This window comes from Tremella mesenterica, assembly GCF_000271645.1.
Source record: "Tremella mesenterica DSM 1558 unplaced genomic scaffold TREMEscaffold_2, whole genome shotgun sequence".
In the NCBI taxonomy this organism is placed as follows: Eukaryota; Fungi; Basidiomycota; class Tremellomycetes; order Tremellales; family Tremellaceae; genus Tremella; species Tremella mesenterica.
In genome coordinates this window covers 1662207-1688527 of record NW_006711226.1, presented here as the reverse complement: position 1 = coordinate 1688527, position 26321 = coordinate 1662207, and the positions used below count along the sequence as shown (strand labels likewise).

The 26321-nt window shown below is 46.7% G+C and overlaps 13 protein-coding genes across 13 annotated transcripts; 4 read left to right on the top strand and 9 right to left on the bottom strand.

Moving 5' to 3' along the window:
• Positions 1–981: 981 nt before the first annotated feature.
• On the bottom strand, positions 982–2948 carry TREMEDRAFT_42859 (uncharacterized protein). The gene is made up of 9 exons (XM_007002502.1): positions 2773–2948; positions 2515–2665; positions 2299–2370; positions 2238–2253; positions 1997–2148; positions 1666–1877; positions 1501–1554; positions 1242–1455; positions 982–1195 (listed from the first exon to the last, which is right to left on the bottom strand). Exons 1-9 carry the CDS (start codon positions 2870–2872, stop codon positions 1147–1149), a joined length of 1020 nt encoding a protein of 339 aa, XP_007002564.1. The 5' UTR covers positions 2873–2948; the 3' UTR covers positions 982–1146.
• Positions 2949–3125: 177 nt separating this feature from the next.
• On the bottom strand, positions 3126–5011 carry TREMEDRAFT_42855 (uncharacterized protein; the record flags this gene model as incomplete). The annotated part of the gene is made up of 6 exons (XM_007002501.1): positions 3126–3653; positions 3714–4005; positions 4050–4112; positions 4155–4776; positions 4818–4887; positions 4928–5011. The coding sequence occupies 6 exons, from the start codon at positions 5009–5011 to the stop codon at positions 3126–3128; spliced, it is 1659 nt and encodes a 552-aa protein (XP_007002563.1).
• Positions 5012–5995: 984 nt separating this feature from the next.
• Positions 5996–7645, top strand: TREMEDRAFT_27099 (uncharacterized protein; the record flags this gene model as incomplete). Its single annotated transcript, XM_007002239.1, has 10 exons — positions 5996–6160; positions 6207–6223; positions 6268–6418; positions 6547–6651; positions 6687–6821; positions 6871–6926; positions 6974–6986; positions 7032–7241; positions 7354–7397; positions 7441–7645. Coding segments are annotated over 10 exons (1101 nt in total), but the record flags the coding sequence as incomplete, so codon positions are not given.
• A 327-nt stretch (positions 7646–7972) lies between these two features.
• TREMEDRAFT_60402 (uncharacterized protein) lies at positions 7973–8638 on the bottom strand (the record flags this gene model as incomplete). The annotated part of the gene is made up of 1 exon (XM_007002744.1): positions 7973–8638. The coding sequence occupies one exon, from the start codon at positions 8636–8638 to the stop codon at positions 7973–7975; it is 666 nt and encodes a 221-aa protein (XP_007002806.1).
• Positions 8639–9501: 863 nt separating this feature from the next.
• On the bottom strand, positions 9502–9945 carry TREMEDRAFT_60401 (uncharacterized protein; the record flags this gene model as incomplete). Its single annotated transcript, XM_007002743.1, has 1 exon — positions 9502–9945. One exon carries the CDS (start codon positions 9943–9945, stop codon positions 9502–9504), a length of 444 nt encoding a protein of 147 aa, XP_007002805.1.
• Positions 9946–10804: 859 nt separating this feature from the next.
• On the bottom strand, positions 10805–11371 carry TREMEDRAFT_60400 (uncharacterized protein; the record flags this gene model as incomplete). The annotated part of the gene is made up of 3 exons (XM_007002742.1): positions 10805–10858; positions 11010–11235; positions 11313–11371. 3 exons carry the CDS (start codon positions 11369–11371, stop codon positions 10805–10807), a joined length of 339 nt encoding a protein of 112 aa, XP_007002804.1.
• Positions 11372–11895: 524 nt separating this feature from the next.
• On the bottom strand, positions 11896–13916 carry TREMEDRAFT_73318 (uncharacterized protein; the record flags this gene model as incomplete). Its single annotated transcript, XM_007003071.1, has 4 exons — positions 11896–12115; positions 12159–13103; positions 13437–13790; positions 13834–13916. 4 exons carry the CDS (start codon positions 13914–13916, stop codon positions 11896–11898), a joined length of 1602 nt encoding a protein of 533 aa, XP_007003133.1.
• Positions 13917–14277: 361 nt separating this feature from the next.
• TREMEDRAFT_27325 (uncharacterized protein) lies at positions 14278–15228 on the top strand (the record flags this gene model as incomplete). The annotated part of the gene is made up of 5 exons (XM_007002278.1): positions 14278–14534; positions 14575–14595; positions 14695–14708; positions 14755–14945; positions 15133–15228. The coding sequence occupies 5 exons, from the start codon at positions 14278–14280 to the stop codon at positions 15226–15228; spliced, it is 579 nt and encodes a 192-aa protein (XP_007002340.1).
• A 199-nt stretch (positions 15229–15427) lies between these two features.
• TREMEDRAFT_42851 (uncharacterized protein) lies at positions 15428–17121 on the top strand. The gene is made up of 8 exons (XM_007002500.1): positions 15428–15649; positions 15694–15780; positions 15957–16125; positions 16259–16301; positions 16356–16503; positions 16608–16682; positions 16819–16893; positions 16953–17121. The coding sequence occupies exons 1-8, from the start codon at positions 15482–15484 to the stop codon at positions 17034–17036; spliced, it is 849 nt and encodes a 282-aa protein (XP_007002562.1). The 5' UTR covers positions 15428–15481; the 3' UTR covers positions 17037–17121.
• Positions 17122–17506: 385 nt separating this feature from the next.
• Positions 17507–18280, bottom strand: TREMEDRAFT_60397 (uncharacterized protein; the record flags this gene model as incomplete). The annotated part of the gene is made up of 1 exon (XM_007002741.1): positions 17507–18280. One exon carries the CDS (start codon positions 18278–18280, stop codon positions 17507–17509), a length of 774 nt encoding a protein of 257 aa, XP_007002803.1.
• Positions 18281–18776: 496 nt separating this feature from the next.
• TREMEDRAFT_60396 (uncharacterized protein) lies at positions 18777–19445 on the bottom strand (the record flags this gene model as incomplete). Its single annotated transcript, XM_007002740.1, has 1 exon — positions 18777–19445. The coding sequence occupies one exon, from the start codon at positions 19443–19445 to the stop codon at positions 18777–18779; it is 669 nt and encodes a 222-aa protein (XP_007002802.1).
• Positions 19446–20820: 1375 nt separating this feature from the next.
• Positions 20821–22362, bottom strand: TREMEDRAFT_60395 (uncharacterized protein; the record flags this gene model as incomplete). Its single annotated transcript, XM_007002739.1, has 1 exon — positions 20821–22362. The coding sequence occupies one exon, from the start codon at positions 22360–22362 to the stop codon at positions 20821–20823; it is 1542 nt and encodes a 513-aa protein (XP_007002801.1).
• Positions 22363–23230: 868 nt separating this feature from the next.
• On the top strand, positions 23231–26104 carry TREMEDRAFT_60394 (uncharacterized protein; the record flags this gene model as incomplete). The annotated part of the gene is made up of 8 exons (XM_007002738.1): positions 23231–23904; positions 23997–24048; positions 24138–24380; positions 24478–24576; positions 24748–24773; positions 24817–25035; positions 25668–26043; positions 26084–26104. 8 exons carry the CDS (start codon positions 23231–23233, stop codon positions 26102–26104), a joined length of 1710 nt encoding a protein of 569 aa, XP_007002800.1.
• Positions 26105–26321: the final 217 nt, after the last annotated feature.

Genomic DNA, 26321 nt, shown 5'->3' with positions numbered 1-26321 from the left:
ACGAGGGAAGGTTCATCGCTTTCTCCTTCTTGATCGGACCTTGGTCCGTTACTTGAGCGACGACCTATCCTTTAAATGTAACTAAATGGGGTTAGTCTAAACGAGCGAAGAAGTGGGCTATGTACACCCCATGGCTAACCCCGACAGGCTATGCAAGCTCCGAAGGTCGACGAAGGCCGACTTGCAGGGCATAAATAGGGGGACGTTTCTGATGGACAGGAGTAAATAGCACCCCAAGTAATCAGTGAAGCTACCCATTTGAACGAAGAGGCCGTCATATTTGGAGATAGCTCTGTAGCAACATGTCTTCCTCAGATCAGGCAAACAGAGATTCAGATGTGGGGATCCCATTTCACCGGGTCCCAAGGCCTAGTGATAGTACTAAAGAGACTAATGGATCCATTTTCAGCCTAAGCCCGACACCTCGCAGGCCTTCAACTCTCACTGCAAATTGGATGCCAAGTCACCACCCATCTCCTTCAACACCTACAACACTTCATGGACCAAAATCAGCTTCAGCTCAAAATGAGAAGGTCCCTCTGAGAGACAAGGGCAAGCATGTATCCCAAAGTCCAGGAAGCTGGTTGGAACTTTTGGTAGAGCGCGCACAGAGACCGCGAACACGAAGCTTGCAAGATACCCACAACCCTGATTCAAAACGGCGGTTTGACGGAGACTCAACCAGAGCTGTATATAGCAGATCTCTCTCAGTCACTGAGAGTGGTAGATCTGATGCCAGTCTTTGCACTGGGTCGCGGCATGATTCCTCCTCCGAATGGGGCTCTATAGCTTCTGATAAGACATGTTGGCCCACGGCTTATCAGAAGCAAGATCAAGCAACTGCAAGTGCAAGTGCAAGCGCCAAACCTGACACTTTCCCCGGATATCGTCCACTGACAGTGGCAGAGATGAGAAAAAAGTATGGTCATGGGCCAACTCGCCCTTAGACGGTAGGACGTTAGCTGGCCACTTGAACAGTCAGGTCATGTATATATTTCATGTTGACAGTGAGATGCAGGTGATTGAGAGAACAAGGTCCACATTGACTGATATCATTCAAGGACTGTCCAGCACTAGTTCAGACAGACACCAATCCTGAATGAGCAAGCAGCATGAAAGCAATGATATTCATCCTCACTCTGATATCTACGAAGAACTGACAAAGCTTACACCCTTACTGATGTTCTTCTTCAAGCTATCTGTAAGTGGCCGCTTTGACATTTCTCAATGGGAGTACTCACTCGGGCAAACAAGCCTTGATCAATTCCTCCTCCTCCGCACTAAGTGCGCCCACAGGGTGAATGTTCTTGACACCATCCGGTCCGAGCTCTACGTTGGAAGCAAACCAATCCACACCCTCAGAGGCGTATAGAGGGGATTCGACGAAGGTTGGCTCGACGACACCAGATTCTCCGTTCATCGCTCTCAAAAGGGAGTTTGCGAACCGAGCGCCGGCTGTTCATGAGCTCACGTGTGTATCAAAAGAGGGGATAGACTGACCAAAGCCCATAGAAAGGGTAGCAGATCCGGCACCGTCCTTAGCTTTGACGACTTCTGCGAGGTGTCAGCGTACGCATCATTAAACATGTCAAGCTAGTGCCGCTTGGTTGATAGATACAGAAGTCAATGAAGAGATCATATGAAAGAATGTTGATTATCACTCACCATCACCACCAAACTGAATCCGGTGAACTAAAGCTTTGTACTCTTCACCCTTCACATCTTTGCCTTGCGGTGTTTGAGAAAGCAAAGGGACGATGGTTACGCCGGAATGACCACCGACAACGGTGACCTTGACATCTTTGGGGTCGAGACCCTTGATCTCGGCCAAAAAGCGGGAAGAACGTACGACATCGAGAGTGGTGACACCGAAAAGTCTTCAAGTCAGCTGTGTCCATATGAATCTCTCCCCAGGTCATATGAAATGTGGGAACTACGAAAGCAGTTCTGCGAAGTGACTGCAATCTGAGGGGATGTGCATACGGAATGGACTCACCTCTTCGGGTCAAAGACACCCTTCTTCTTGAACACCTCAGCGAAGATGGGCACGGTAGAGTTGACAGGGTTGGAAATAATACCGATCATAGCTTTGGGGCAATGTTCGGCGCATGCCTCTGCGAGTGTGCGGACGATGGAGGCGTTGGTGTTCTGTCCGTCAATCTCTACAAACAACTGCCGTTCTCGAATTATCTGAGAAACAGGCCCATAAGCAGCAGACAGAACTCGGTATAACTCACGAATAGATCATCACGACTGTCACAATGAGCATTCGATCGATAAGGAGGGGGGGAAACTCACGTCATACCGGGCTTCCTTGGAACACCAGCAGGGATGATGACCAGCTCCGCACCTTTAAGAGCAGAGGCAATGCTTTCTTATCAGCTCTACGTCTCCGATATCAAGCGTGGGTCAGGCAATCAGGCAGATGAAGTTTCGAAGCGGAGGTACAGGATGCAGACGAGTGAGAAATTGGGTAGTAGGTGACGACTGATGAAGAACAGCTCGTTCACTCACTCATCCGCACCGTACCCTTTAACCTCCGATTTGGTGTTAACATGACTGATGTCTGCAGCCACACCGGGCGCACCTCGTACATCGTACAGAGCCAGGGAAGTGACCAAGGGGTCTTGTTTGAGCAACAAGGACATAGGTTGACCGATACCACCTATACGTTAATGACGAGCTCCTCTGTGGACAGTTACTCAAATAAAGCGGTTCATTGACAAGATTTCCGATCACTGAAGAGAGAAATGAGGGGAGACGCAGACTTACCACCAGCACCGAGTACGGCGACCTTTCTTTCGGCTCTGGCGGAAGAGGCGAAACCCCTAGCAAGAGCCGTGGAACGTTTAGCGAATCGACTGGCGAACATGATGCTTTTTTATATGTATATGCTACGAATGTACTTCAATGAAAGTTGAGAATGTGGAATGAGAAATGGACCAAATTCCCGGAGTATAGGGCCGGAGTGTGACGGGAAGGGGGACGGAATCAATCGGACGGAGATACGGAAACTTGCTTCGTGGCGATAACCTCGACAACCATTCTGATCATGTAAACCTCAACCAAGTCGTAAAGTGTACAATGTCTATATATGTCAAGAGGATCTAGAGTTATGATACTGCTCATCTCTCTCCACTCGTGAATGCCTCTACATCCGCTCTTTCTCTCACCACCATAGTCAGATTCTCCCATCCATCCTCAGTGACAACCACCGTATCCTCGATCCTCACTCCGCCCACGGACACATATTCCCTGAGTTTGTCTTTATCGACGTACTCTGACTCCCATACACCATGCAGTTCCATAAGTTGTGGAGGGAAGTAACAGCCAGGTTCGACTGTCACGCACATGCCTACTTTCAGTGGACGCCGGATACGCAAGTAGGAGTAAAGCTTGGCTGGTGTGGAAAGACTTTCTGGTGGTAAATTGAGGTGAACAGCCTTGAGCTCTTGTCTTGAATCATGCACGTCGAGACCTATAGCATGTCCGAGACCATGAGGGAAAAAGGCCGCCGTGATCCCGGACTGAAGGATAACAGATGGCTCGCCAGTGAAGATGCCGAGCGCAAGGAAGGAATCGATGAGAACTTTGTGGCCATGAAGGTGGAGTGTATCCCAGTGGGCACCAGGACGGACCATGGACTCACATTCCTGCCCATCAGCCATGCCATATGACGAAAAGCGCGTTCATGGGAGTGATTGAAAAGCTACCTTCTGCATTCGAAGCACCACATCGTATATCTCCCCATGACGAGGGGTGAACCGACCCCCGTTACCGATGGGCAGAGTGCGCGTAATATCCGCAGCATAATTCTCCCATTCGCAGGCTGCGTCGATGAGGAGGACTTGTGGCATGAAGGAATCTTCGTGATGTCCAGATGCCACGGTGTGGTCATGGTCCGGGACAGAACCACAGCAACCTCGTGCAAGAGGTCGAGGCATCCAAGATGTATCGCCAGATTTTCGAGGCATTGACGTCGAAGGGAAAAGCTTGTCATTACATCTGACCCTCGTCAGCTACTAATGAAATGCTGAAGTTTGACTCACACATAGTGTAGTGTACTTGCTCGTGTCCCAGAGGCGCATATTGGGAGATAAGACATCCCTGCCCTGTTTTATCAGCTCGGTAGCAAGAGAAAATTGATAAATCACCCCATCCTCTTGCAGATGGCTTCAAACAAAGCGGCCGCATCTTGCTCTCCTTTCACTTCCCATTCGCTCAACATCTCTTTTCCCGTTCGCACCTTCCTGTTCCCTTTCTGACTTTCTTTCCTGCGGTTTGCGTGCTTCCCGAGCTCTCGCATGAGAACCTCATGTGCTTGACTAGAAATCCTATTGGCTTCACGCAAAAGGTCGATCTCGTACGACGTCTTGGTGATCCGGGAACGTTGAAGGGCGGTCAAGAGGTATTCGGACGTATGCGAGAGTCCTAAGAATCCATTCGACCGCTCTGTAGGGCGAAGTAAATTCGCTATCGTAGCGGGAAGGGGTGGGTAATCCAGTGTGACAGGCAATACATGTAGTACTATGTCGCTGTTAAGAGCCTGATGGATGGCAGATGACAGTTTTGTTGTGTGTTGTATATCGTCCGAGTCATAAGTCACCCTTGCTTCCTCCAGTGAAGGCGGAGGGACAGACCACACGGTTTCTTCAGGTACCGCGGGAGGGATGAAGAGATCATGCTTGAGCTCGGACGTATCGAAGGTGAAGGTGATCAGAACGGAAGAAGAAGGAACATCACATCCTGTCAGGTAGAAGAAGTTTGCTTCCTGATCTATTGAATGAGTTCAGCACGACAAATGACAATGCGCTCACGGAATGGGAGTTCCCTGTCAGTGTCAAAACGACATGTGACGGGAGCACCTTGAAGGAAGATGGCCTGACGCTGATATCGTCAGCTTACGACTTTGTGTATGAGTACCCACCTTTGTCCTGTCATTCTCCGGAATGATCTCACGTAGCTCTGAGATGACCTTTCTGGCATGTAGTCGAGCTGGATACTTGGTCATGGTGCAAGAGCGGCCGTGATAGTAAGTTTGTGACCGCCGTGAATGACCGGCCGATGGGTCATTACGTAAGCAACATATCACGACGTCATTGTCGATCGACGGTGACTTCCCAGTCGCTGAAAGGCGCGTCGCACATCGTACATATAACTCGTCGTCTTTTACCTTTCCTTATACTATACTCTTCATGTTGTGTCCATGCTCCCTACTCTTCCATTCAGGCTATATCGTCGTATTCCCCCTCTGATATCACCAAGAAACCTTCCCCTTCCCCTCCTGTTCCTTCGAAATAATACTACTCTGTCGATGCCTCGCCGTATCCGCGCATCACTGCCACTGGTCCATGACTCTACTTCTCCTCCCATACTTGTACCCTTCTCTTCAGGGGTCTCCTCAGGTACTGCACTGGTTCAAGCTCTTCAACATATGTCCCCTACCAATCATCTCGTCAAGGAAGAATCGGACGACGAGCTTACTCCTCCACCTCCTGAAATAGAAGAAGCGGTGCAAGATGCTGTTGAACAAGTGACCGCTCGGAACGTCAAAAGACGACGCACGGCTAAAAAGGTGGTCGAAGAGATTGTCGAAGAACTAGAAATCCAAACACCCAAACGAGGTCGAAAAGCCGCTCAGAAGGCTAGAATAGCGGTAGCCGAGGGTGTTTCTTCCCCTGCGGAGGATGAGCCGGAGCCGCCTATTGCCAACAAGAAGAAGACTCCTAAAAAGGTGAAAAAAGAGGAGCATGATGACACCACTGGAGAAGATGGAGAAACTCCCAAGAAGAAGAAAGTCACTCCGAAGAAATCCAGGATAGCCAAGGATGAACCGCAGTTTGATTCCGACGGAAATGAAATCATCAAAAAGCAAAGAAAACCTAAAGTCTATCCCAAGATCGAATATGATATTCCCCCTGTGGAGAGGAAAGAAACCACATTTAGAGGCGAGCCCTCTTTCAACGACGATTGACTGCTGCTGACTTATGTGTAAGGTCGATTAGGATACGCATGCTTGAACACCGTATTGAGAAAACAAAAACCGGAAAGCGTGTTTTGCTCGCGAACATGTCGAATAGCAAGTATCGAGGAAGAAGGTATGGAGTTGCCCAAGGGATTGGCCTTGATGAATGTCCAGGATCTGAAGACGATGATAGAGGTGAGTCGGTCCTCAAGGCATGAAATTCTTGGGCTGAGGGAAACAGTGGAACGAACAAAATCAGTAAGTTTCGACCTTCTGTGGATATCAGGCAAGCTGATTACCAGCATACGTTTTATGCGTATGTCATCAGAAATGTTTCCATTTGCATCCCATGCCAAATACGGCTACGATCTGTCTTTTGCAGATGTTGGGCTGAGAGAGTGCGGGGAGCTCGCCAGAAAGTATGGGCATCGACTGACCATGCACCCGGGTCAAGTGAGTTCATCATGCTTGCGTCCTCCTTTCACCTCACGATACCGAGCTTGTTGGAATATGAGCAGCTAGCATCAGTGGAAAATGGGATATCCTACTGCCACGTAGCTGCCGACAAAGCTGACAGGTAGTTCACACAACTCGGTTCCCCAAAACCTAACGTCATTGAGGCCAGTATACGAGAGCTCGACTATCAGTGTGAGATCATGGACCGAATGGGCCTTGACCAAGATGGAGTGATGATGCGAGTCACTCATTACTGTCCCTTGAGTCAAGTCTGATAGACAGCATTCACATGGGAGGAGTGTACGATGACAAACCTGGAACATTGGAGCGATTTAAGCTCAACTACACAACCCGCTTGAGTGACAATGTGAAGAAGCGATTAGTGCTTGAGAATGATGAGGTGGGTTCTCTCCATCTCCTTGTGAGAAGAAGTGTCGTTGACACATCAGATATGTTATAATGTCGACGATTTGTTACCACTATGTCAAGAACTAGATATTCCCATGTCAGTCTTATTGCGTTTTGAGAATCACTTAATCCTGACAAATACAGTATTTTCGATTATGTGTGTCATTACATCACATACATATAGCTATGTCTAACGAAGTAGCACCACGACTGGATATATCCTTCCACCGAACCACCTTCCGTTCTCATTCCTCGTATCGCGGAGACGTGGAAGAAACGCGGTATACGGATGAAACAACATCTTTCTGAGCCACGTCCTGGCGCTGAAACGGTAATGGAGAAACGGGCCCATTCGGACAGATGTAAAGCTTTACCGCCGGATCTACCTGATGACGTGGATTTGATGATTGAGGTGTGTCAAATCGTCTCCTTCATCTTGACAGTTCCTCGCCTCCCTTCTACGTACGCCTCTAATGATAGATGACTATCGTCATATTTTCCGTCGAGCTGAAGTTGATGAGCAGGCCAAAGACAAGGAGCAGGCGGTATTCGAATTATATCGGATCTAGTGAGTTGTGATCATCATTTAAACGTCCGGATCTGATCCGTAGCGGTTTGCATGATGTCATTTGGGACAACCTCCGACCTCCTGATCCCGAACCGGGATTACAGACAAAAGGCCGGAAGTCAAGTTTGAAAAAGTGCGTTAGACCTCTTCTGCCGTACGACAAGAGAGGTGAAACTGACCAAACAGGAAGACCAAAGAAACTGGTGATGTGGATGAAGACGGCAATCCTGTCTGTCTTTCAGATGTAGAAAAAGAGGGTGATGGGGAGTTGGGGGACGAATCGCTGGTTGAGCCCAGGGTGCAGGAGGTGACCGAAGAGGCTAAGACAGAGGTGAGGACTGCCACGAAGAGCAAGAGGGGAATCAAGAGGTCCTCAGCGGTCAAAGTCGAAGAGAATGTGGAAAGGATGTCTGAAGTCAAGGAAGAAGACGGGGTTGAGGAAGGAATAGCGGAGGTGGATGAGGCTGTTGAGGAATCAAAGAAGAAACGCCGACGAACACAGAGGAAGACGTTGTAAACATATCCCCACCGTTTCATCATTCATGTACATTGTCAGTCTTGTTCAACTGACGTGATTACGAAAGCCAATTCTGATCATCTACCTCTTCATCTTCGCCAAGCTCGGTGATCCTTTCTTCTATTCCCGGAAGTGCAGCAAAATTGTCTGATTGTCCCCCGGTGACAAAACCAGAGCTGGAACCTCCCCTCGTCCAAGGTAGATTGTTATATGTCTCCCGTGTATTGTCAACACGATATTGAGCCGTGGCCGAGATTGTACTCATCCTATCGTTCCACCCTTCAACCGGTTCTAACATATTACTTCCCACTTGGGTCGATGGAGTATTTGACAATGCCTGACTATCTGTCTCCCCACGTATTTCTGGGGTGGTGAAGGGACACCAACGACTTATACTTTCATCCGTCTGACAAAGACCACATACATAATGAGAGGTATGCTCACCAGAAGGACAATTCATGATTGTGTCGGCCGGTGGATGACCAGCGTAAAAATGGCGTGGCCAGCAATCCGCATTGAGATAATCACACATTGTCCCAGAAGGAACACTTAGGATAGTATTATCGGATGGTTCTTCAGGTGGATCTTGTTCATCTTTGGAATGACGGCTACGTTCATTTGAGCGTTTCGATGATCTGTTTGTGGGTTTTGAGATAGCAGATCTGCTGGGGTCTGTGTTTCTGTCTTTCCTCGAACGATTGGACTTGGCTCTAGGTTGTGGCATCTTGTTTATTCGGTCCGATCGTGAATGTTGAAGAACTTTCTGAAGTTGATGATGATCGTGAGTATGATGAGATGAGTGTCAGGAGGAAGAGGGGAGGGAAGAGAAGGATGATGTACTTATACTAGTCGATTTGGTGCTCCTCAGCGGGGAAGGAAATTGGCATGTGTCAAATGATGATTTTTACGTCTATATGACGTGCGCGAATCAGAAAGCTTAAAGGAGCAAATGAGACATGAGAGGAGATCTCCTTTCTTGAATTTCTTGTTGACAAATGAAACGTTTTACAACATGATGTATGAGTACTGATACATACAAACTTGACTCGGGCGGAATTTGATCAAGAAGAGAAACATCCTCGATTAATCATATATAAGATCTCAATATCCTCATGTGATCTAGGGACTCACTTTTGGAAATAAGAGGGATAAAATGTGACAATTTTGACTTTCACATCTGCAAGCAAGACAAAAGGGACATGTTGTCCTGATGGTTCAGTACAAAAACTAAGAATTCTTGCGCGTTATCCATATTGGTCAATTCAAACACAATGAGGAACACGTCTATATGATGCGTGTTACTGATTGAAGATAGTGCTGACGAGTATGTGAGGTGTCCTCAAAGTGTGATGTTAGCTTGTTAATTGGTCAATGATCACAATGAACATATCATGGCTAAGAGGTAGTGAACCAAGAAACAAGAGAAACTCTCGACTTGTATAACACATTAGTAGTGGAACATTCTTTGAACTCTTTCCCTATCAGCCAGATGCATGAGTATGTTTGTAGTCACTACTGTCTGAGCCAGCTGTATCAGATCCACATATTACCATTCCCGTTTTCCTCTGGCTGAAAGATTGAAAAGTCTCACTGTATGGTACCATCTTCCAACGTGAAAAACTGTGGTTGTGGTGGTATGATCTCCTCTCCCATCTGAGGCAAGTTTGACCATCTATCCATCGAAATCTGGTCTAAGAAAGATGGGTTGTCTACCAACACCTGGTTCAAGTCAAAACTATTGTTAATCTCATTTGTCCCAATGAACCCTTGTTCAAGTTCTGTATTGTCAATGCATCCCAGACTAGACTGTGAGTTTCCGGTGGTGGATGTCAATGCCACAGCCCTGGACATGGCATTTGAATCAATTTCTGAATTTTCTGAATCTTGAACACTGACACCTTGCTCCATCGAGTGGACATAGTCACCACCCAGTGCCTTCTGTTCAGGAGTGAAAGAATCACGCCATTCAGGTGTTGTGAGAGGGCACCATTTAGTTACATCAGGATCTGTTGAGCATGGAAAACAAGCCATGTGGTCTCCGTGTGCTTCACATGTTACCCATCTGGAAGCATCAGGGTGCCATCGGTGAGGCAAACGATCTGGCCAACGTGTTTTGTGGTTGTATGAACAAGGACCACTAGGCGGGGGTTTTGTTGTCTTTGTACTAGAAGGGAGTTTGGAGATAGTTTTTCTTTTCCTACCAGAACCGCGAGGATTTGAGGATGTTCGTCTGGTTTGAGTTCTTTGGCTGGAAGATTTAGGCATTCTAAGAGTGATGGGTTGTCTAGTGAAGAAATTGAGGTGTGATAGAGAGAACAAAGTGGAGAGGAAGCTTCACCCGTGAGAGCTTGCTGAAGTGTGATTGATAGATCGGAGGCGATGAGACTGGGTTTGACGCGAGTCTGAAGAGGAGAGTGATCAATGGTGGAGGAGGAGTATTGCTTGTGTCGGAGACGATACATCAACGATGGCGTGCGAAAGGGGCAGGGATTCAAAGGACGCGACATGATGGTCAATCAAGGCTGTGAGGGGAAGTCATTGAGGGTATCAATCAGTCAAAGGAAGTAGAGTAGACATATGTAGAAAAGAGTTATCACATTAGCATTGTTGTTGACAGAAAGGAAAGTAAATCATTCATCAGTGCACACATCACACCGGCAGTGGAGTTGTGTTGGCGGTATATGAATTGAGAAGGGCTCAGCTCATCCTGACAATCCCTCAGTAACAACATGCAGTTCGGTGATTATGCAATCAATATAGTATGACACAGAAGGACGAAGTGAATGAAAAAGGAAGTTGAGGAGAAAAAGAACCAGAAAAATATCTGAAAATCTCACTGGCGTATCCTCATGATCATCACCCACACAGATAACGTAATGTATCAAACACATCATCCCACCGAATCGACGTGAACAGCCCCATGGCCACAACATGTGCTAATGAACTTGCTGAAAGCATTAACACTCGTACTCCTCGTATCTATCCGCGGATTGTCTTTTAGACCCATTGTCCGTGTGGGTCAGTTGACTGGTTGATGCTGGCTGTTCGTTCGTATCGTTTGGAAGATGTTGAGGAGTCTTGTTCCCCTCACTCACCTTGTCAATCCAGTCCCACACACGTTCTTCAGCATCCGTCTCTTCCTGATCATTACCCAAGTCCAACTCTGTGTCATGGTCACTGCCCTCTTGAGAGGTTGGCGGTCCATCATAGTAAGTTTGTCGAAACCACGGCGTGGTGTACGGACACCATTCACTAACATCTGGATCTGTTGCACAGAGGAAACAGGCATGATGTAGCCCATGAGGATCACAACCTAGTAGTCTTGAGGCAGCAGGATGCATGACTGAATATCGGTTTGGCCAATTCCTCTGATTGTTAAACTCACAAGGTTGACTCACAAGAGTACCTTCCGTGATGGGGGGCAATGAGGATGACGAAGGATTTTGACTTTTGTCATGATCAGGTGGACGAGATTTGGATGAAGGCTTGCTTCAGGCTGGTGCGCTACTTTGATTTTGACGTTTTGAAGCTCGAGGCATGATTGCAGCGATATCCTCTCGACGCACTTTGGTTGAAGATAGTCAATAGATATCTTTTAAACTGAGACTTGTTGGTGAATAGGTGATGAATAACAAGGTGAAGCTGGCTTGCGTGAGGAGCAGACGAAACGAAAGTCAATTAATGCGTGAAGTAAAACCGGAGTTGAATGTGTGACACCAACACTGTGTTATCACATGTTTGAAGCAACTAGAGGAGTCGTCGAGTAAAGGAAAGAGTAGAACTGACCCTAAGTCATCCTTTCAGCCCTCGCCTTCTAGCTTCACAATGAGTCATACGGGCCGTGGCAATTTGACAGTGACGGCTCTCACAAGCTTCACCCTGGGGCGTTTGATATGACGAAGTCTCATTGAAGCGCCGGGGGTAGTGTAGATTTTGTAGTAGCTCGACCGTCTCACAGATCTCGCCATTTCCATTGCAGATTTATCCAAAACCTAAACCATTTCTCAACGCCTCGGCGTTGTTTCCCCCACCGCCTTTCAATTCCACCCATCCCATGATTGCGTTCAGATCTTCGAACCCTAAACTGACATACATTCCGTCCGGACCTAAATCCACGTTATTCCCTTCTACGTCTGACGTCTCACGAGCGCCAATTGGACGAGCTACCTTTCGGCCACAAGGGTGGAGTTGAGCTACAAGACTCTTACTCAGCAAATCTCTTTGGTCGATACAAGGAGACGTACAGCATTGGACCGACCCATCGTTTGCGCACACGCGCTATCGGGTCCCACTCATTCCAATCGTTTTCTTCTTCCAAAACACCATCTCTGAGGCCATGGAAGTGATTTGCGTCATCTTCGACTTCGGGATGTAATATTCGTCGGTCTATGATTGCCTCGTCAGATCTTTCTTCTGGGAGATCACTGAGGGGACGATTTGGGTGGAACGGAAAAGGTGTGTAATTAGGATATAGGGCATGCGAGGACGCAGGTTGGGGGTGAAGGATAGGCATGAATGGCATGAGATTTGGATTTTGGGAAAGGAGAGATGGTCTGAATGAAGGTCGTGAGGGCTGAATGAGGGATGATGGCGTTGAGTTTCCCTCTTGAGAAGACAAAAAATCGCCAGTAAAGCTAGATTCTGACTGGGGTTGCCGACTCATTGTGGGTCCAACTAAAGCGGAGGAAGAAGAGGCTGAGCGATCTCTTCCGAAGACCCATGGATGTCGTCCAGTATCACTGGCTCTGCGTCCGAATTTCCGTTCATTACCAATACTGAACCGTCGAATTCGAGGGCGCAGATTACTAAAGGGTGTTGCAGAGGCGGGGCTGATAGACAAGTTATAAGCTTCTGAATTCGGTATTGCGTAAGACCGCTGAGTATCTTGAACAATCATCGGAAAGAGGGAAGGGGAGTGCACAGCGCCAATGCCTTGCATAGGATCCACGAAAGATGAACCTCCCGGAACAGTTGACTCCGGCTTTGTCGACTTCCCCGGTCGAGAGATGGACCAGGTCCAATCTTCTTTTTGATGTCTCAGAAGAGGAGGGTGGAGAAGAAGATGCGCATTCTTGTTGACGAACAAAGATGGTTTGTCCCACAAAACTCCCAAGGCGATTATTCTGACGTCCTGAAGATGGAGGACTGCCCGCACTTCTGTTGGCTGTGTGGCGAAATTGTTTTGAGATCTGCTGATCAGCTTGATATGGGAGATCAAGAGCAAGAAGATCCACTTAAGCTCATTATGCACGTTTTGAGGATTGAAAGTCCGAGAATCATGACGGTTTATGCTTGCAAAACCCTGACGATGTAAAGTTATCCAATGCTTTTTTATCAGAATTCAGGTTCCTCTGTCAGGGTAAGGGAAACTCACGGTCCATCTTTCTTCATGCGAGCAACCTGTATTTCTGTGTTCTAAATTTCTCAGAGTTCTACTCATAAGATTTTGAAGCAATTCAGTCGGGCAGGGTCTGCAAGACGATGGAAGGGGGGAGGTAGGGAAGTTCGGGACACACGCTCACCTGAGAAATACAGCTCGCCAGGTATCTTCTTCCTTCTTATATCTCTTCCAACTAGGTAAAAACCTTCTCTCGAAAGACTCTTTCCATATAGTGTCTCTCCATCTTCCCATTTCGAACCTCTCCAGAATCCATCTCGGAGGACACTTGACCAAAACATCAATGAACATTCGACCACCATCATCGGGCAGGAAGAGCCTCAAAGAGGGTAAGGCAGCGAGAATTGGGGGATATGGAGATCCTTCATTCACTACTTGGCGAATAGCTTGAGGGAGAGGCGTTAGGTGCGTTTTGCATAGAGTCAACAGTCTGGGATGGAGGGAGAGAAAGGCAAAGAGTTCGGGAAGAGGCAGGTAGCTGGTGGTGAGTCATCACACGCCTTGAGGGGAGAATAACGTACGACGATATCTGACTCAGAATATCTCCAGGTAGATCGAGGAGACAGCATGTTCGGCACGATGATGTAGGGTCAGCTGGGGACATGTTGTTCAAACGTCGTGTCTTGGATGTATCTATAGTCAATGCCCCAGTCAGTGTGCCCAGTGATTCAATCGAGGTGGAGGAGGTGGAGCCCCGCACGTCCCACTTCCGAATTGCCACATTCGGTATCTCCTCCTCCCACAGTTTCTCCTCTATCCAACCTCACTCTTTAAAAGCTAATCGTTGTTCTGACGTCAAGGTGTTATTATAAGAAAGTATTCAGAGAAGATCCATCACAAGTGACCGAAGACAGGTAGCTACACGTGACATGTCCCGGACGGCAATTGTGGCTCTGCGGCCACCCGCTCGCCCTTCCTCCTTCCTGATCAGTCCTATCCCATTCCATCCCAGATCACCTCCTCCCATGGCTTCCTTTATCGTCTCTTCCAGGCTGTTCTCGTCTACCTCATCGTCTGTGGTCGATGTTCCACCTTCTTCCTCCACCACCGCTTCCGCTCTTCCGCTCTCATGGCCCCAATATCTCTCCCTCCGTCGACAAAGACGACTTTGGTCGACCCTCACCACAATCCCCACCACGTTTGCCGGACTGTTCCTAGGTGGAGGGTACTTTGCGAGTCTTGAAGCGGATCCGACGCAGCTGATAATGGGTATTGAACCGATGTAAGTTGTCTCCATGTCAAGCTGCATAGCTGATTGATAGGTACGTGTATGGAGGAGCAACGTGAGTATCAAGTTAGACCCGTCTCTTGAGCCACCGAGACTTGATGCGTCGTTGGATAATGTTAGCTGCGGATATTCTGCTGACGCTGTTCTTTTCCAGTTTAGGATGTATGGGTGAGTACATAGTTCAGCCACGGTCTGGTCATATGTTGATACATAGCTCTTGGATATTTGGTCGGTCCAACGATCGGCTCGTCGTTATTCTCCCTCACGCACCCATCTCTGTCAAGAGGTAATCCTGCTCCTCTCGAAGTGATGGATCGAGAGTTCTACCATCGTTTCACCCGTAAAAGGGTGGACCCTAGCTTTCAAAGTGTTAACAATCCCGCTCCTGACTTTTATGGCGAGAAAGTGAGTCTCATCTTCTCCCACTTGGGTATTCCCCTTGTTCTACCGATCCATCATTTGTCTATGGACCCCTTTTCGGACTCTAAACATTCCTCTCTACTGAGTTTTCTCTCCCCATATTGACCTCGTCTCTCCAGATCTGTGTCTTCCTGATGCTACTCGTACCTTTGGACTCGACTCACGTTCACAGATTGTCTCCCTGTCTACCTACCGGAGATGGTTGAGGGATCAAGCTGCTTACAGGCGTAAAGCAATGCACGGAGTACCAGGGGACGGTGTCAACTAGTGATTAGAGCATGAGTTGTGCTTTATCAAGATAATGCCACGTCATGCATCTAAATCGTCTCTACCTGATTGGTCTGCCTTTCACTTCCGGCTTATTCCGGCAGCGTTCCCTTGACTTGTTTCCCGATCAGTCCCGCACTTGAACATCTTCTCCACATCGCCAGATCTACCTCATACACTTGCATCTCATCCCTCACATCGACCATTCAAACACTCGTACTTTGCACCCCACATAGACCTGTTTCATACACGCCATGATCCGATCCACAGCTCTCCGTTCCCTTCCTTCTTGTTCGGCTGCACGACCAGTGGCGAGTGTTGCTCCTCTCGCCGTGAGATCTTTCAATGCTAGTCAGAGCAGAGGTTTCGCCCAACCTGCAGAGAGACCTGCTCAGCTGAAGGAGTTCAAGATATATCGTTGGGTTAGTTGTTGAATTTTTGCCATTTTGTCAAGCTGATCATGTAGAATCCAGACACACCAGCCGAGAAACCTACCTTGCAGAGTTACAAAGTCGATCTATCACAATGTGGTCCGATGATGCTAGATGCTTTGGTGAGTGTTCCCTCTCCCCACTTCTGTCGTCACTCTGGATTCATTGATGCGAATTTACAGAGTTCATGATGTCCTCGCACACGATCGAGGTATACCCAACTGTGGAGTCAGATCTAGAGATCTGGAAATCGCAGATATATATACCTAGACTGGAAGGTCACAAGTCTGACATATAGATAAAAATAAAAAATGAGGTCGATCCAACCCTCACCTTCCGACGTTCATGCCGAGAAGGTATATGTGGATCATGCGCTATGAACATTGACGGTGTCAACACTCTTGCTTGTTTGTGTAGGATTGACAAGGATACGAGTAAGACATCGAAAGTGTACCCATTGCCTCATAGTGAGTGTCTCGCCTTTCCGGTATATGAGACCATGCCATTTGTCGATCTCTGAGGTCTCTCATAACATCCCGTGATTTCAGTGACCCGATCTTTTGAGGCGAATGATTTTCTTGGCGGATTGCTGACCCTCAGTGTACGTCGTAAAAGATCTCGTCCCAGATCTCACACTTTTCTAGTGAGTCTTTTCACACACCCGAGTCAGCGTAAATGCAGACATGCTGAAGTGTAGCAAACAATACAAATCCATCGAGCCCTTCTTAAAGAATGACAACCCCCCCGCACAAGGGGAATTCCTTCAATCACCTGAAGAAAGGAAGAAATTAGATGGGATGTACGAGTGTATCTTATGTGCCTGTTGCTCAACTTCGTGTCCTTCGGTGAGTACATGGATTTTTCACTGCTTCAAAACCCCTCCCTATATTCAGTGCCTATTTCGGCATCGAATGTCCACCCATTTTTAGTGACGGAAGCTGACAGGTAGTACTGGTGGAACCAGGACCAGTATTTAGGACCGGCAGTGTTGATGCAGGCATACAGGTGGATGGCGGATTCCAGAGTGGGTTTTTCTTTATACCTCGTCCCGACCCTCATCTTGCGCAAGCATCAATTTCGTTTGGGCTCAAGGGTTCCATCTCCCCTTCTCGTTAACGCAATCGCGCAGTCGGCAGTGCGGCTGATGACTGACATTCCAGGACTCATACGGCGCAGACAGAAAAGAGAAGATGCAAAACTCCATGTCTTTGTACCGCTGCCATACCATCTTCAACGTGAGTCCATCCCAACGACCCTCCTTGATACCTGCGTCGCATCTCGACGCTAATTTCAGTGCGCTCGAACATGCCCTAAGGGACTCAACCCAGCGATGGCGATTGCCAAAATGAAGCTCGAGATGGCTACTGAGTCGGCTTAATGCGTTTATGAGGGCTCTGACGTGTCGGATGTATGGCAGGTGTCTCTTTGACTAGGCAGTGCGTGTATGCATATCACGGTATAGGTCCGTACTCATCCCCGTCGTTCGGTGTGATGAAGACGCTAAATTCGGTCGGTCACGGCTGCTGAAGACTCATGATCTATTCGGGATAAATCAAAACCAGATGCTGCATGTTGATCTTCACTAATGTTTCTCTCGCAGAGAGGATGGAATAAGAGTAGTGTTACTGTGAAGTACTGATCTATGGTGTTCAGCCCTTTTAGATCAAATATTCGTCTTCCTCCGCCGCCCTCACAAGGGACAATGTCTTTACGAACCCTTCCGGATCAATCGAACCCAAGAAAATGCATGTCAATAAAGGTCTTACTTCTTCCATTGGTGAGCGTTCATTTCTCTATCTGTATCTTAATGTATGCTGACTGAACAGTGGGTTGTCTCATCTCTGTCTCTCATCCGACAACAGAGATCACCCTGCTCTCTCCGCTCAAGGAATTGTTCATTCCCCAGAGATCCTTCGTTCCATCGTGTCCCATCCGAGTCAGGTGTTCGATACTTTGACTGGACAACTCATCTTCATCTTGCCATTCACCACGTTCTCTATTCTCCTTCTCATGTCCACTCGTGTTTTCTTCCGGTGGATCATCAATTTCCCTGTCTACCTTGCCACCTTCTACTTCCGCTTCACTTGACCCTCTCTCTTCTGATAATCTCCCATCTGACATCCTCTCAAGTGACATTCTCTCATCCGACCATCTCACACCTTCCGAAAGATCTGTCAGCTGAGAAGAATTTGACAGTCTTATCGCCGTCTGAACGCTGGTCACACTATCTCTACCCGTATATCCACTCTTATCCGACCCAACTCGCAAAACCGTATTCACACTACTCTCTCTTGACGAACCAATGCTCAGTATCTTATCGGCGCTACTGAGTCCTGACGAAGAAGAAAAATTCACGACATTCCGTCTCGGTACGGGCGGAACTTGTCGAACCAAATGTGTATCGGTATTTCTAGAAATGGCGATCAACGAGATCAGTTCACTTTCTTCCGCTGTATACTCTCTATCTTGTTCTTCTACCCGATTCATGACCTCTGACAACCAGTCATCCACTTTTGTTTGATCTTCCTGGCTCAACGGGGATGTGGAGCTTTTGTCATTGAAGGAAGTGAATTGATGGAAGAGGGAGCTGGTGGTGGTACTATATCGTGTATCTGACCACATGACAGGGAGGAATGAGGGATGAAGAAGGTAGCGAGTGCTTCTCGTGTGAATGTAGGAGATGTCATAAGAAGAGAGAAGACATGTTTGACATATGAGACGGAGGCTGAATGGGGTGAGGATCAAAAAGGAAGGTGCTTTTGTAGCCTTTGAGGCGTCTTTCTGTTTGAGAGGGGTAGATTGGGCAAATGTAAGAGATTCGAGGACATATGACTGACCAACAGGTTCAAATCACTGCCATTCGAACAATGTCTATTCCCTCCGATGAAGTGAGATGTGTTCCGAAGACGAGTGCAGTACAGGATCCAAAATGATCCCATTTGATACAGAATATGAAAAAATGGAACTCGATCGAATCACTGCACCAATTTCTATTTGTTGTCTCATTCAAACCAATGAGTCTCTTCGATCAGAACATGAATGATTCGACAATCGTTCATACTACCATCATCAATCTTGTCATTCTTTCATTCAGATCTGACTGCCCTATCAAATCTTCCTACTTTCTTTCTTTGAACTCATCATCCACTATACAGTACGTCCATTCGCTTTCACTTTCTTCATCATCCGATGCTTTCTCTACCACTACTCTATCCACTCTCGCTCCTGCCGTCATTGTACTTGCTGTATTAGAAGTATTCGAAGGTTTAAAACGACCAGACCTCGTGAATGCGTTATGCCTCCTGCCATTCTGATTGGTACTTGTAGCAGAATAGATTGTACCTCTCTGACGTGTCCAACCGTCAGCTGTCAAATATGAAGTGTCTCTTCTTCTTCTTGGAAGGACGACAGTGGTCGTAGTGAAGTCTTCCCTCCTAGGATGAAGAGATCTACCTTGACTTGTAGTCTCAGATACAACGATAAAGTCTGAAGGAAGATCCACTTGTTCTTCTATTTCTTGTGCTGACGGTAAAGAATCAATAGGGACATTAGTAGTATTTGTCGGTTCGGCTGGGATGCCAGGAAAAATATCACTCATCTTTCTTTCTCTTCTGATGCTATTGATGTGATATTGTTCATCACTAGTGAAATCCCTTTTTTCCTCTTTGACCCGAGATAGTAAATCACTCAACCATCTATCTTGAGCTATACGACGATCTTTTGATCGAGTACGATAAAAGCTATGAGTGCTATGTACACTCTCAGTGTCTGAGTCATCCGAAGTCATCTTCCCCAAATGTGTTGCTCTTATATTGTTCTTATGAAACTGATGTTTATTCCGTTTGATGAAATGAGATGAATGATGTTGTAAGTGTAAAGATGTATGATAAATGAGTGTTTACAAATGGGAGAGATGATGTTATTTAAAGGGGAAATTCCCTTTGTTTCCGTGCGAGATGACAGAAGGGAGGGAAGGTGCCACATGTCGCATGCCACATTTGCCACATTGCCACACTGGTCGGGAATACCCGAGGACGAAATTCCGACACTGTGACCGCTTCTTCGAGATTTATCAAATTGAAGCATCCAAACCATTCCTCAACCTATATCGCCGTAAGTTCACTTTATCCTCGCAGGCTATCATGTGGTTCACTCTATTTGATGCACCTATAACTGGTCCCTGGGAGTCTGTAGAAGTTGATCAGGGAGCTAGGTGGAATGAAGAGAAGGAGTTGGATAAATGTTGGACATCATTGAAAATAGGAGGAAGGATGATAGCTGATAATTCAGGAATTCACCATGGCTAAATCAAAGAATCATACCAAGTCAGTATCTCTCTCCCCTTTTCTTTTTCATCCCGCTCTCTGTTTTTCTCTATCCCTCTCTTCGTTTTCCTACTGCCTGAAACCCGCCCGTAACATGTGACAATATCAATGGAGAAAGGAAGTACGAGCGAAAATGGAGAGGAGGATCATGATGATTTCGCAATATGAAAATTTGAAGGGCAGCTTCTGACATTCTAGCCATAACCAAAACAAAAAAGCTCACAAGAACAAAATCAAGAGAGCTGTCACTTCCAGGCATCCGAACCAAAAGGGAGTAGACGCAAAGGTATGTCAATTTCGTCGAATCGTTCTCACTTTCCTTGGGCCTTCTTTATATCTTCTTTCTTGTATTACTACCGCCTTTTTTTCACAGCTGTCGTGTGTCATTGTATAGTCGTTCAAATGTGGAGAAGGCAATCATCTGCACGGTCAGCTTCATGTTGGTGAGAACGGATGGAGTTGAGCTGGAGCTGCCATTCGAGGGCCTTGCTATATTGGACATTATGCTGATCTCAGTTCCGTCGAAACCAGAAATATGCCGTTCAGGGGTCACTCCGGGCGGTGAGGGAAGCTCGTAAAGCTGCCGCTGGGACAGCTTGAGGGAGCGCGTCGGGGTGGTCAGTGGGTGAGAGAGCGTCATGGAGACGGAACGGAGATTCGCTGTATCATCATGCTGCATGAAGATCATGGAACACTACGAGAACCCGTAATGGTCGTCTAGGGCCCTTGCCTGGCCATCGTCTAACAAATCAATCTATACCATCACCCGTCAGATATACCTCTCAACGCCCACTTGCGAACTCCATACGTCACCGCAATAATTTTTCCGGGTCATTCCTACTTCCCCTGCAGTGCACTATCCATCTTACTTCTAACCCTAGCAAATCCCCTGTAATACCTTGACCATTCCTCCCCTCTTCCTGCACCGTCTTCCTCCCCAGAACCCCCGACTAGCTTCATGGCATGTTGGAAACACTCCACCGCCGTCTCCCACCCTTCCGTGCCCGATTTCTCCAAAAGGAGCCCCCTTGTATATGCGGCTTCTGCTGCCAGAGCGATCGCATCTTCTCTGAGTCTGGTAGCGTGAGGATATAAGGGACTACTACGAGTCGAATATAAAGTTGGCAAGGGTGTGAGAGACGCTAGTACGTTATCGGCGGTGTGAGAAGCCGAACTGCACATGTCCAAAGCGGGTAGAGATCGGGCATGTCTGACTGAAGCGAGATGGAGGGTGAGCAAAGCTTGACGATGGGTGATCCATAGCGACCACAATTCGGAGGGAGATGGTTTTCTACGATCCGTGATCAGAGGGGATGTGGGCGATGTGAAGGTAGATGACTTTTCAAGTAAGGATAAAGCTTGTTTCTGGACTGATTCAGCTTGAAAAAGTTGATTGGTTTTCGCCAATTGAGCCGAGGTGGAGATAAGGAGTGATATCGTCGTTCTAAGTATAGGAGGTGGGAGTGTTGTGATCGATTCCGTCGTACTTTCATCCGCTTGAGGAATGGATACCGTGTTGGGTTTTCTTATCCATGAGAACCAACCCTTCGGTGAGGGGTTGGCATTGGAGAGTTTGCTTGAAGTATTCGGGTTGATCTGAGCCAAACCTAATCCCCAAATCCACCATCCCATAGCTGCTTTTTCATCACCTAAACGAATATGAAGATCTCCAATCTTTCCTGCCAATCTCATTCTTCTCGCTTTCTGTCCCACGACGGTTTCCCGATCCATACTCACAGGTAAAACCCTCTCATACAGATCCTTCGCTTCTGTCAAAGCAGAAGGTGTTCCTATCCTTTCCAAAACTCCCGCTTTCAACATGAACAGATCCACCGCCGTTGAATCTCCGACTTGTCCCATCATCCCTGCTTTCGGTAAACCAGAGGCGTCTGCGTAGAATGAGGGAGGGAATTCAATTCCCTTTTTCTCCGCTATCTCTATAGCCTGATCTAAACATTCCGCCGCCATCTCATACCCCTTATCATACCCTCTAGAAGGAACACTAACGGAGCTTCTTGAGATTCTATCATGTCTATTATTATCGATACTCGATATTAATCCACCAGAACCTTCATTTTGATAACTCCAAGCTGTCCTAACGGCTAATCTACCTTTCCATCCAAGTCTCGGATCGGTTCCACCGCTAGGACCACCTGTCCAACCTTGGTTCTCTTCCTGCCAACCGTATTCGTCTTCCGAAGAAGTAGAAACTCCTGATGGAGTAGATAATAATCTGTGTTCGATATTCAGATGCATCAATTCAAAGCCACCGATACAGATGACTGAGACTCCCAGTACGGTATAAAGGATGATGCGAATGGTACGGGAGAATATCGATATGGTGTATAAGGTAGGACTGGCGTAATCTTCTCTCGGCATGTCTGGAGGGAAGCGTAGTGGTTCTGATGAGCTTTGAACCCGGGGTGATGGTGGGGATGGAGATTGCACTTTGTGGAACGTTGGGATTGAGGTGAAACATCGTTCAGACAGAGGGGACAAGGAGGAAGGAATTGAGGAGTTGGGAGTTTTTCGGAGAAACGGTCGAGAAGCGAGAGTAAATTGTCCATGTGTCAGACCACGGAGATGTCGAGGAATATGGAGTAAAGGTCGCATACGAGTGGAATATTCAAATGGAGGAATGATACTTGTAATGTGGTGAGTTGAGTGAGTAGGTAGGTAGGGGAGGACGAGAAGATGTGTGGAATTCAATCGAAATTTACTAATGAATAAGTAATGTCAATTAGGATTCTCAGACTTGATTAGGAATCTCAGAACATGGAATAGGTTTAAATAAACTAAGAAAGATAATTGATTCCGGCACGGTGTGGGCGCACTGGAACGTATTGAGACCATCACTTCGCTGGCCACTATTCTTCCATTGCCATTGATACATCGATACGTTGAGCGTTGAGCCGGCGACATCAGGTGAGATGGATCCGATTCCGAACGGAAGGCGACACACGGCATGCTTCATGGGCATCACAGTACTCACAGTAATTGTGGATGAACTCGGGCGCTGTTTCTGACTCAATCGTGGTGAGATGTTTCATGTTTGTCATCCTGCATATGTATGACTGCGACACCATGACCATCACCATCACCAGACATAATGCCTTTGAGTTTCACCCTTGGCCTTTCTAAATCACTTCCCAAGTGACTCTCCCACCATGTTGACCTTGATCCATATTAGCTTCTGGCATACGAAGAAGTCTGGTGGCAAAGTCACATCAACCAACAAGCGACAGGAATGAAGTGGACCAAGCTACTTCCAACTGCAAGTAGACGTTTCTTTTGGGTCTCTGTCTCTCTCTCCTTAGTATCCCTTCCCCCCTTATGGCTCTATCTTTACGATGGCAACACCACTTACCTTTCATACTACCTATCATCTCCCTTTCGAATATTCTCCTCGACATCCTCCTCTACATATACGGTCCCAACTCATATACAAGAACACGCATTGACATTCGAATCTCTGAAATTGGCTCATCTCAAATCTTCTGCGTATTCTCCAACTTGGTACCCTGTTCATTTAGGCTATGCGGCTCCTCTAGAAACTCTCAACCCTCAGATCGAAGGATACGTTGATAGATTACGACAATTAGTGGATAAATGGTTTGATGGAATTCCTTCTCGTCTTTATCTCCATGACTCTCTAAATCGTCTAGCTTTACATCTACCTCCTCGAGATCATGAAGAGAAACTATTGAAGAGAGTGGTTAGTACTGATAAGAATGGGTTGGAAGGTACACCACAGGTATTTAGAGGATGGGAGGAATTAGGTTGGGATGTTTTCGTTGCTGATGATAATGGAATGGAAGATATGTTTGATTGGTTGATACAGGGAAATGGACGAGGTAGTAAGAAGTTTTGGAATGTGTGGGATAGTCTACCGAAAAAGATTATGAAGTCAGATGTTTTAAGGTAAGTGACAATCCCAACAATAATAACCCTTGTTCTCTTGTCGAGGTAGATATCAACAGTGTGAAATTCACGTTGTCATCGGCTGATTGAAGATATCTAGTACTCCTTCAAGAAGGTGGAATCTATACCGACGCAGATACAGCCGTAAGTGACCCTTTCTCTAGTGTCTTTCTTTCCATAGCCTCTGAGGAATTATGAGGGAGGGACACGATAGACTTCGGATTGACATTCAGCCACGAGCTCATCCCTATCACTGGGGACACGGCGCAGAGAACCGACTTCCCCCACAAATCGCTTCTTACCTCTCTTTCACCAATCTATCCTTTCCTCTACACGGTCAAAGTATTTCCGACCCAGGAGTATCTGTCGTCATTGGTGGAGAGTACAATGCTTGGGTGGAAAATAAAATGGGAGACTGGCGGGGAGGAGAGCATGATATCATACGAAGTTTTCAATTGTGTCAATGGACCATGATGGTGAGGTTCGACTTTCGTCTCGAGATCATGAAGCAGATTCCCTCTCCTTAAACGCTGTTGATTCAACCACTCAGAAATATAACTAACGGGCGAACAGGCAAAACCATTCCACCCAATTTTCATAGATGTGGTGGTCTCCATCATGGAGATGATCGAGCAAGCAAAAGAGGAGGGTAAATTGGATGGATCAAAAATCGTAAGTTTTGGTGTTCTCATCGTTGCCTCATTCTCTCTGCTCAGTCATCATTTACAGTCCAATGTGAATCATCGACCCTCTTTCTTTTTTCCCTATGTCGTGCAGATGTATACATAAAGTGAGAGGTTGCAGACGTTCCTCTTTTGTTACGTTTTCTGTGCTTACTTTCAGTCGGAAATCACCGGTCCAGGTCCCTTGTAAGATTTTCCCATGCTATACCGAAGATTTACTGAAAGTCAGTACCGATGCCGTATTCCGGTACCTTCTGTCAGCCTACGGAATCACCCCTCCGAATTTATACGAACCTCAGACTCCTTCGTTAATAGGAGATATCATCATTCTTCCCGCGTACGCCTTAGGTTTCCCTCCGGAACAATATGACGCCAATCAATTCGATGCAAAAGAAACTTGGAATAGACCAGTGATGCATTCTTACAGGGGTGTGTGGAAGTTTGGCGGGTGAGGTGGGGATTGTGAGATGGGTAACATCGGGATGAATGACGGAAGTTGACAAAGGATAGAAAATGGGCAAGACGGGTGAGATGATTTTTGGGGAGGGGGCAAGTCCAAGAAAGATTTGTCTGTATCATTTCCCAGCATTGAGATCTTCGTTCGTACTGAACTTAGCATCTTGATCATATTATATGATATCTTTGACGATTGACTACTGATCACTCCAGGTGACCAGAGGGCAAGATCGTTTGTTTGACCGTCAGTTCCATCAATCTCACACTTGAGTCTGAAATACTTGAGAACTACGCCTTCTTGACTTTCCTGATAACGACATCCATCGTAATGGTGAAAACCCGCCCTTCATCCTATTCTACCTCGTCTCGATGATACACTCGACACTCACATCATCCGCCGACGTCAAGGAGATGTTAATCCGAATGAAGGCGTCACGTGTATAGCTTACACCTCTTTCACGATCACCTCATCTGTTGACAAGTGAGGTTCACTCCGCTTACACGTTTCACTCACTCCCTTTGATATGACATTACAACTCCGATCACATTTTACATCCTAACAACAAACATGTTATCTATCCCTTTTCCCGACATCTCATCATCTTATCCTTCTACTTTGACCAGATATACAAACAAATATATTGAAATGCCAAGACATTCCCACCGTTCCCACCGTTCCAACACTTCGAATTCCTCACCTTCTTCATCCACCAATCCCTCTGTCAGAGGATCAGATTTCATTCGTCCTTCTTTATCTCAAGCTCCAAGTATTCAACGAGCAGAAGCACAAGACGAAGCCACAAAATCAGCTCTTCTTCGACTCGTTCCTTATCCTGACAGTGTCACAGTTCATACAGATAGATATAACTCTTTCTTCATTTCAAACCTCCCCGTTTCCGTGTTATCCAAATTAAGACAACAAACCACTTTCCCATGTCAACTTGAAGATCTTTCTGGACAAGGTACAAATGCAAAGAAAAATCCTTGGACACATTGGAGTGTAAGTTGTATCTCTGAACCTTTCAAAGCTACTTATTCAGTACCCCCTCCAACTGACTTAGGAATTGAGAACTTGGAAGATTTTTGGGTACAAAGTTCATTCAATGTATTGGTAGATTTTGCTTTAGATATAACAGAGGAAGTGCAGGGAAATCCTTCATGGGATCATATTAGGAAAACTATGCCTCGTCATCCTCCGAACTGGCAAGTACATCTTAATTTCGTGAATGATGATACAACACATGAGAATTATGAGAATTATAATGAGGTGATTCAAGG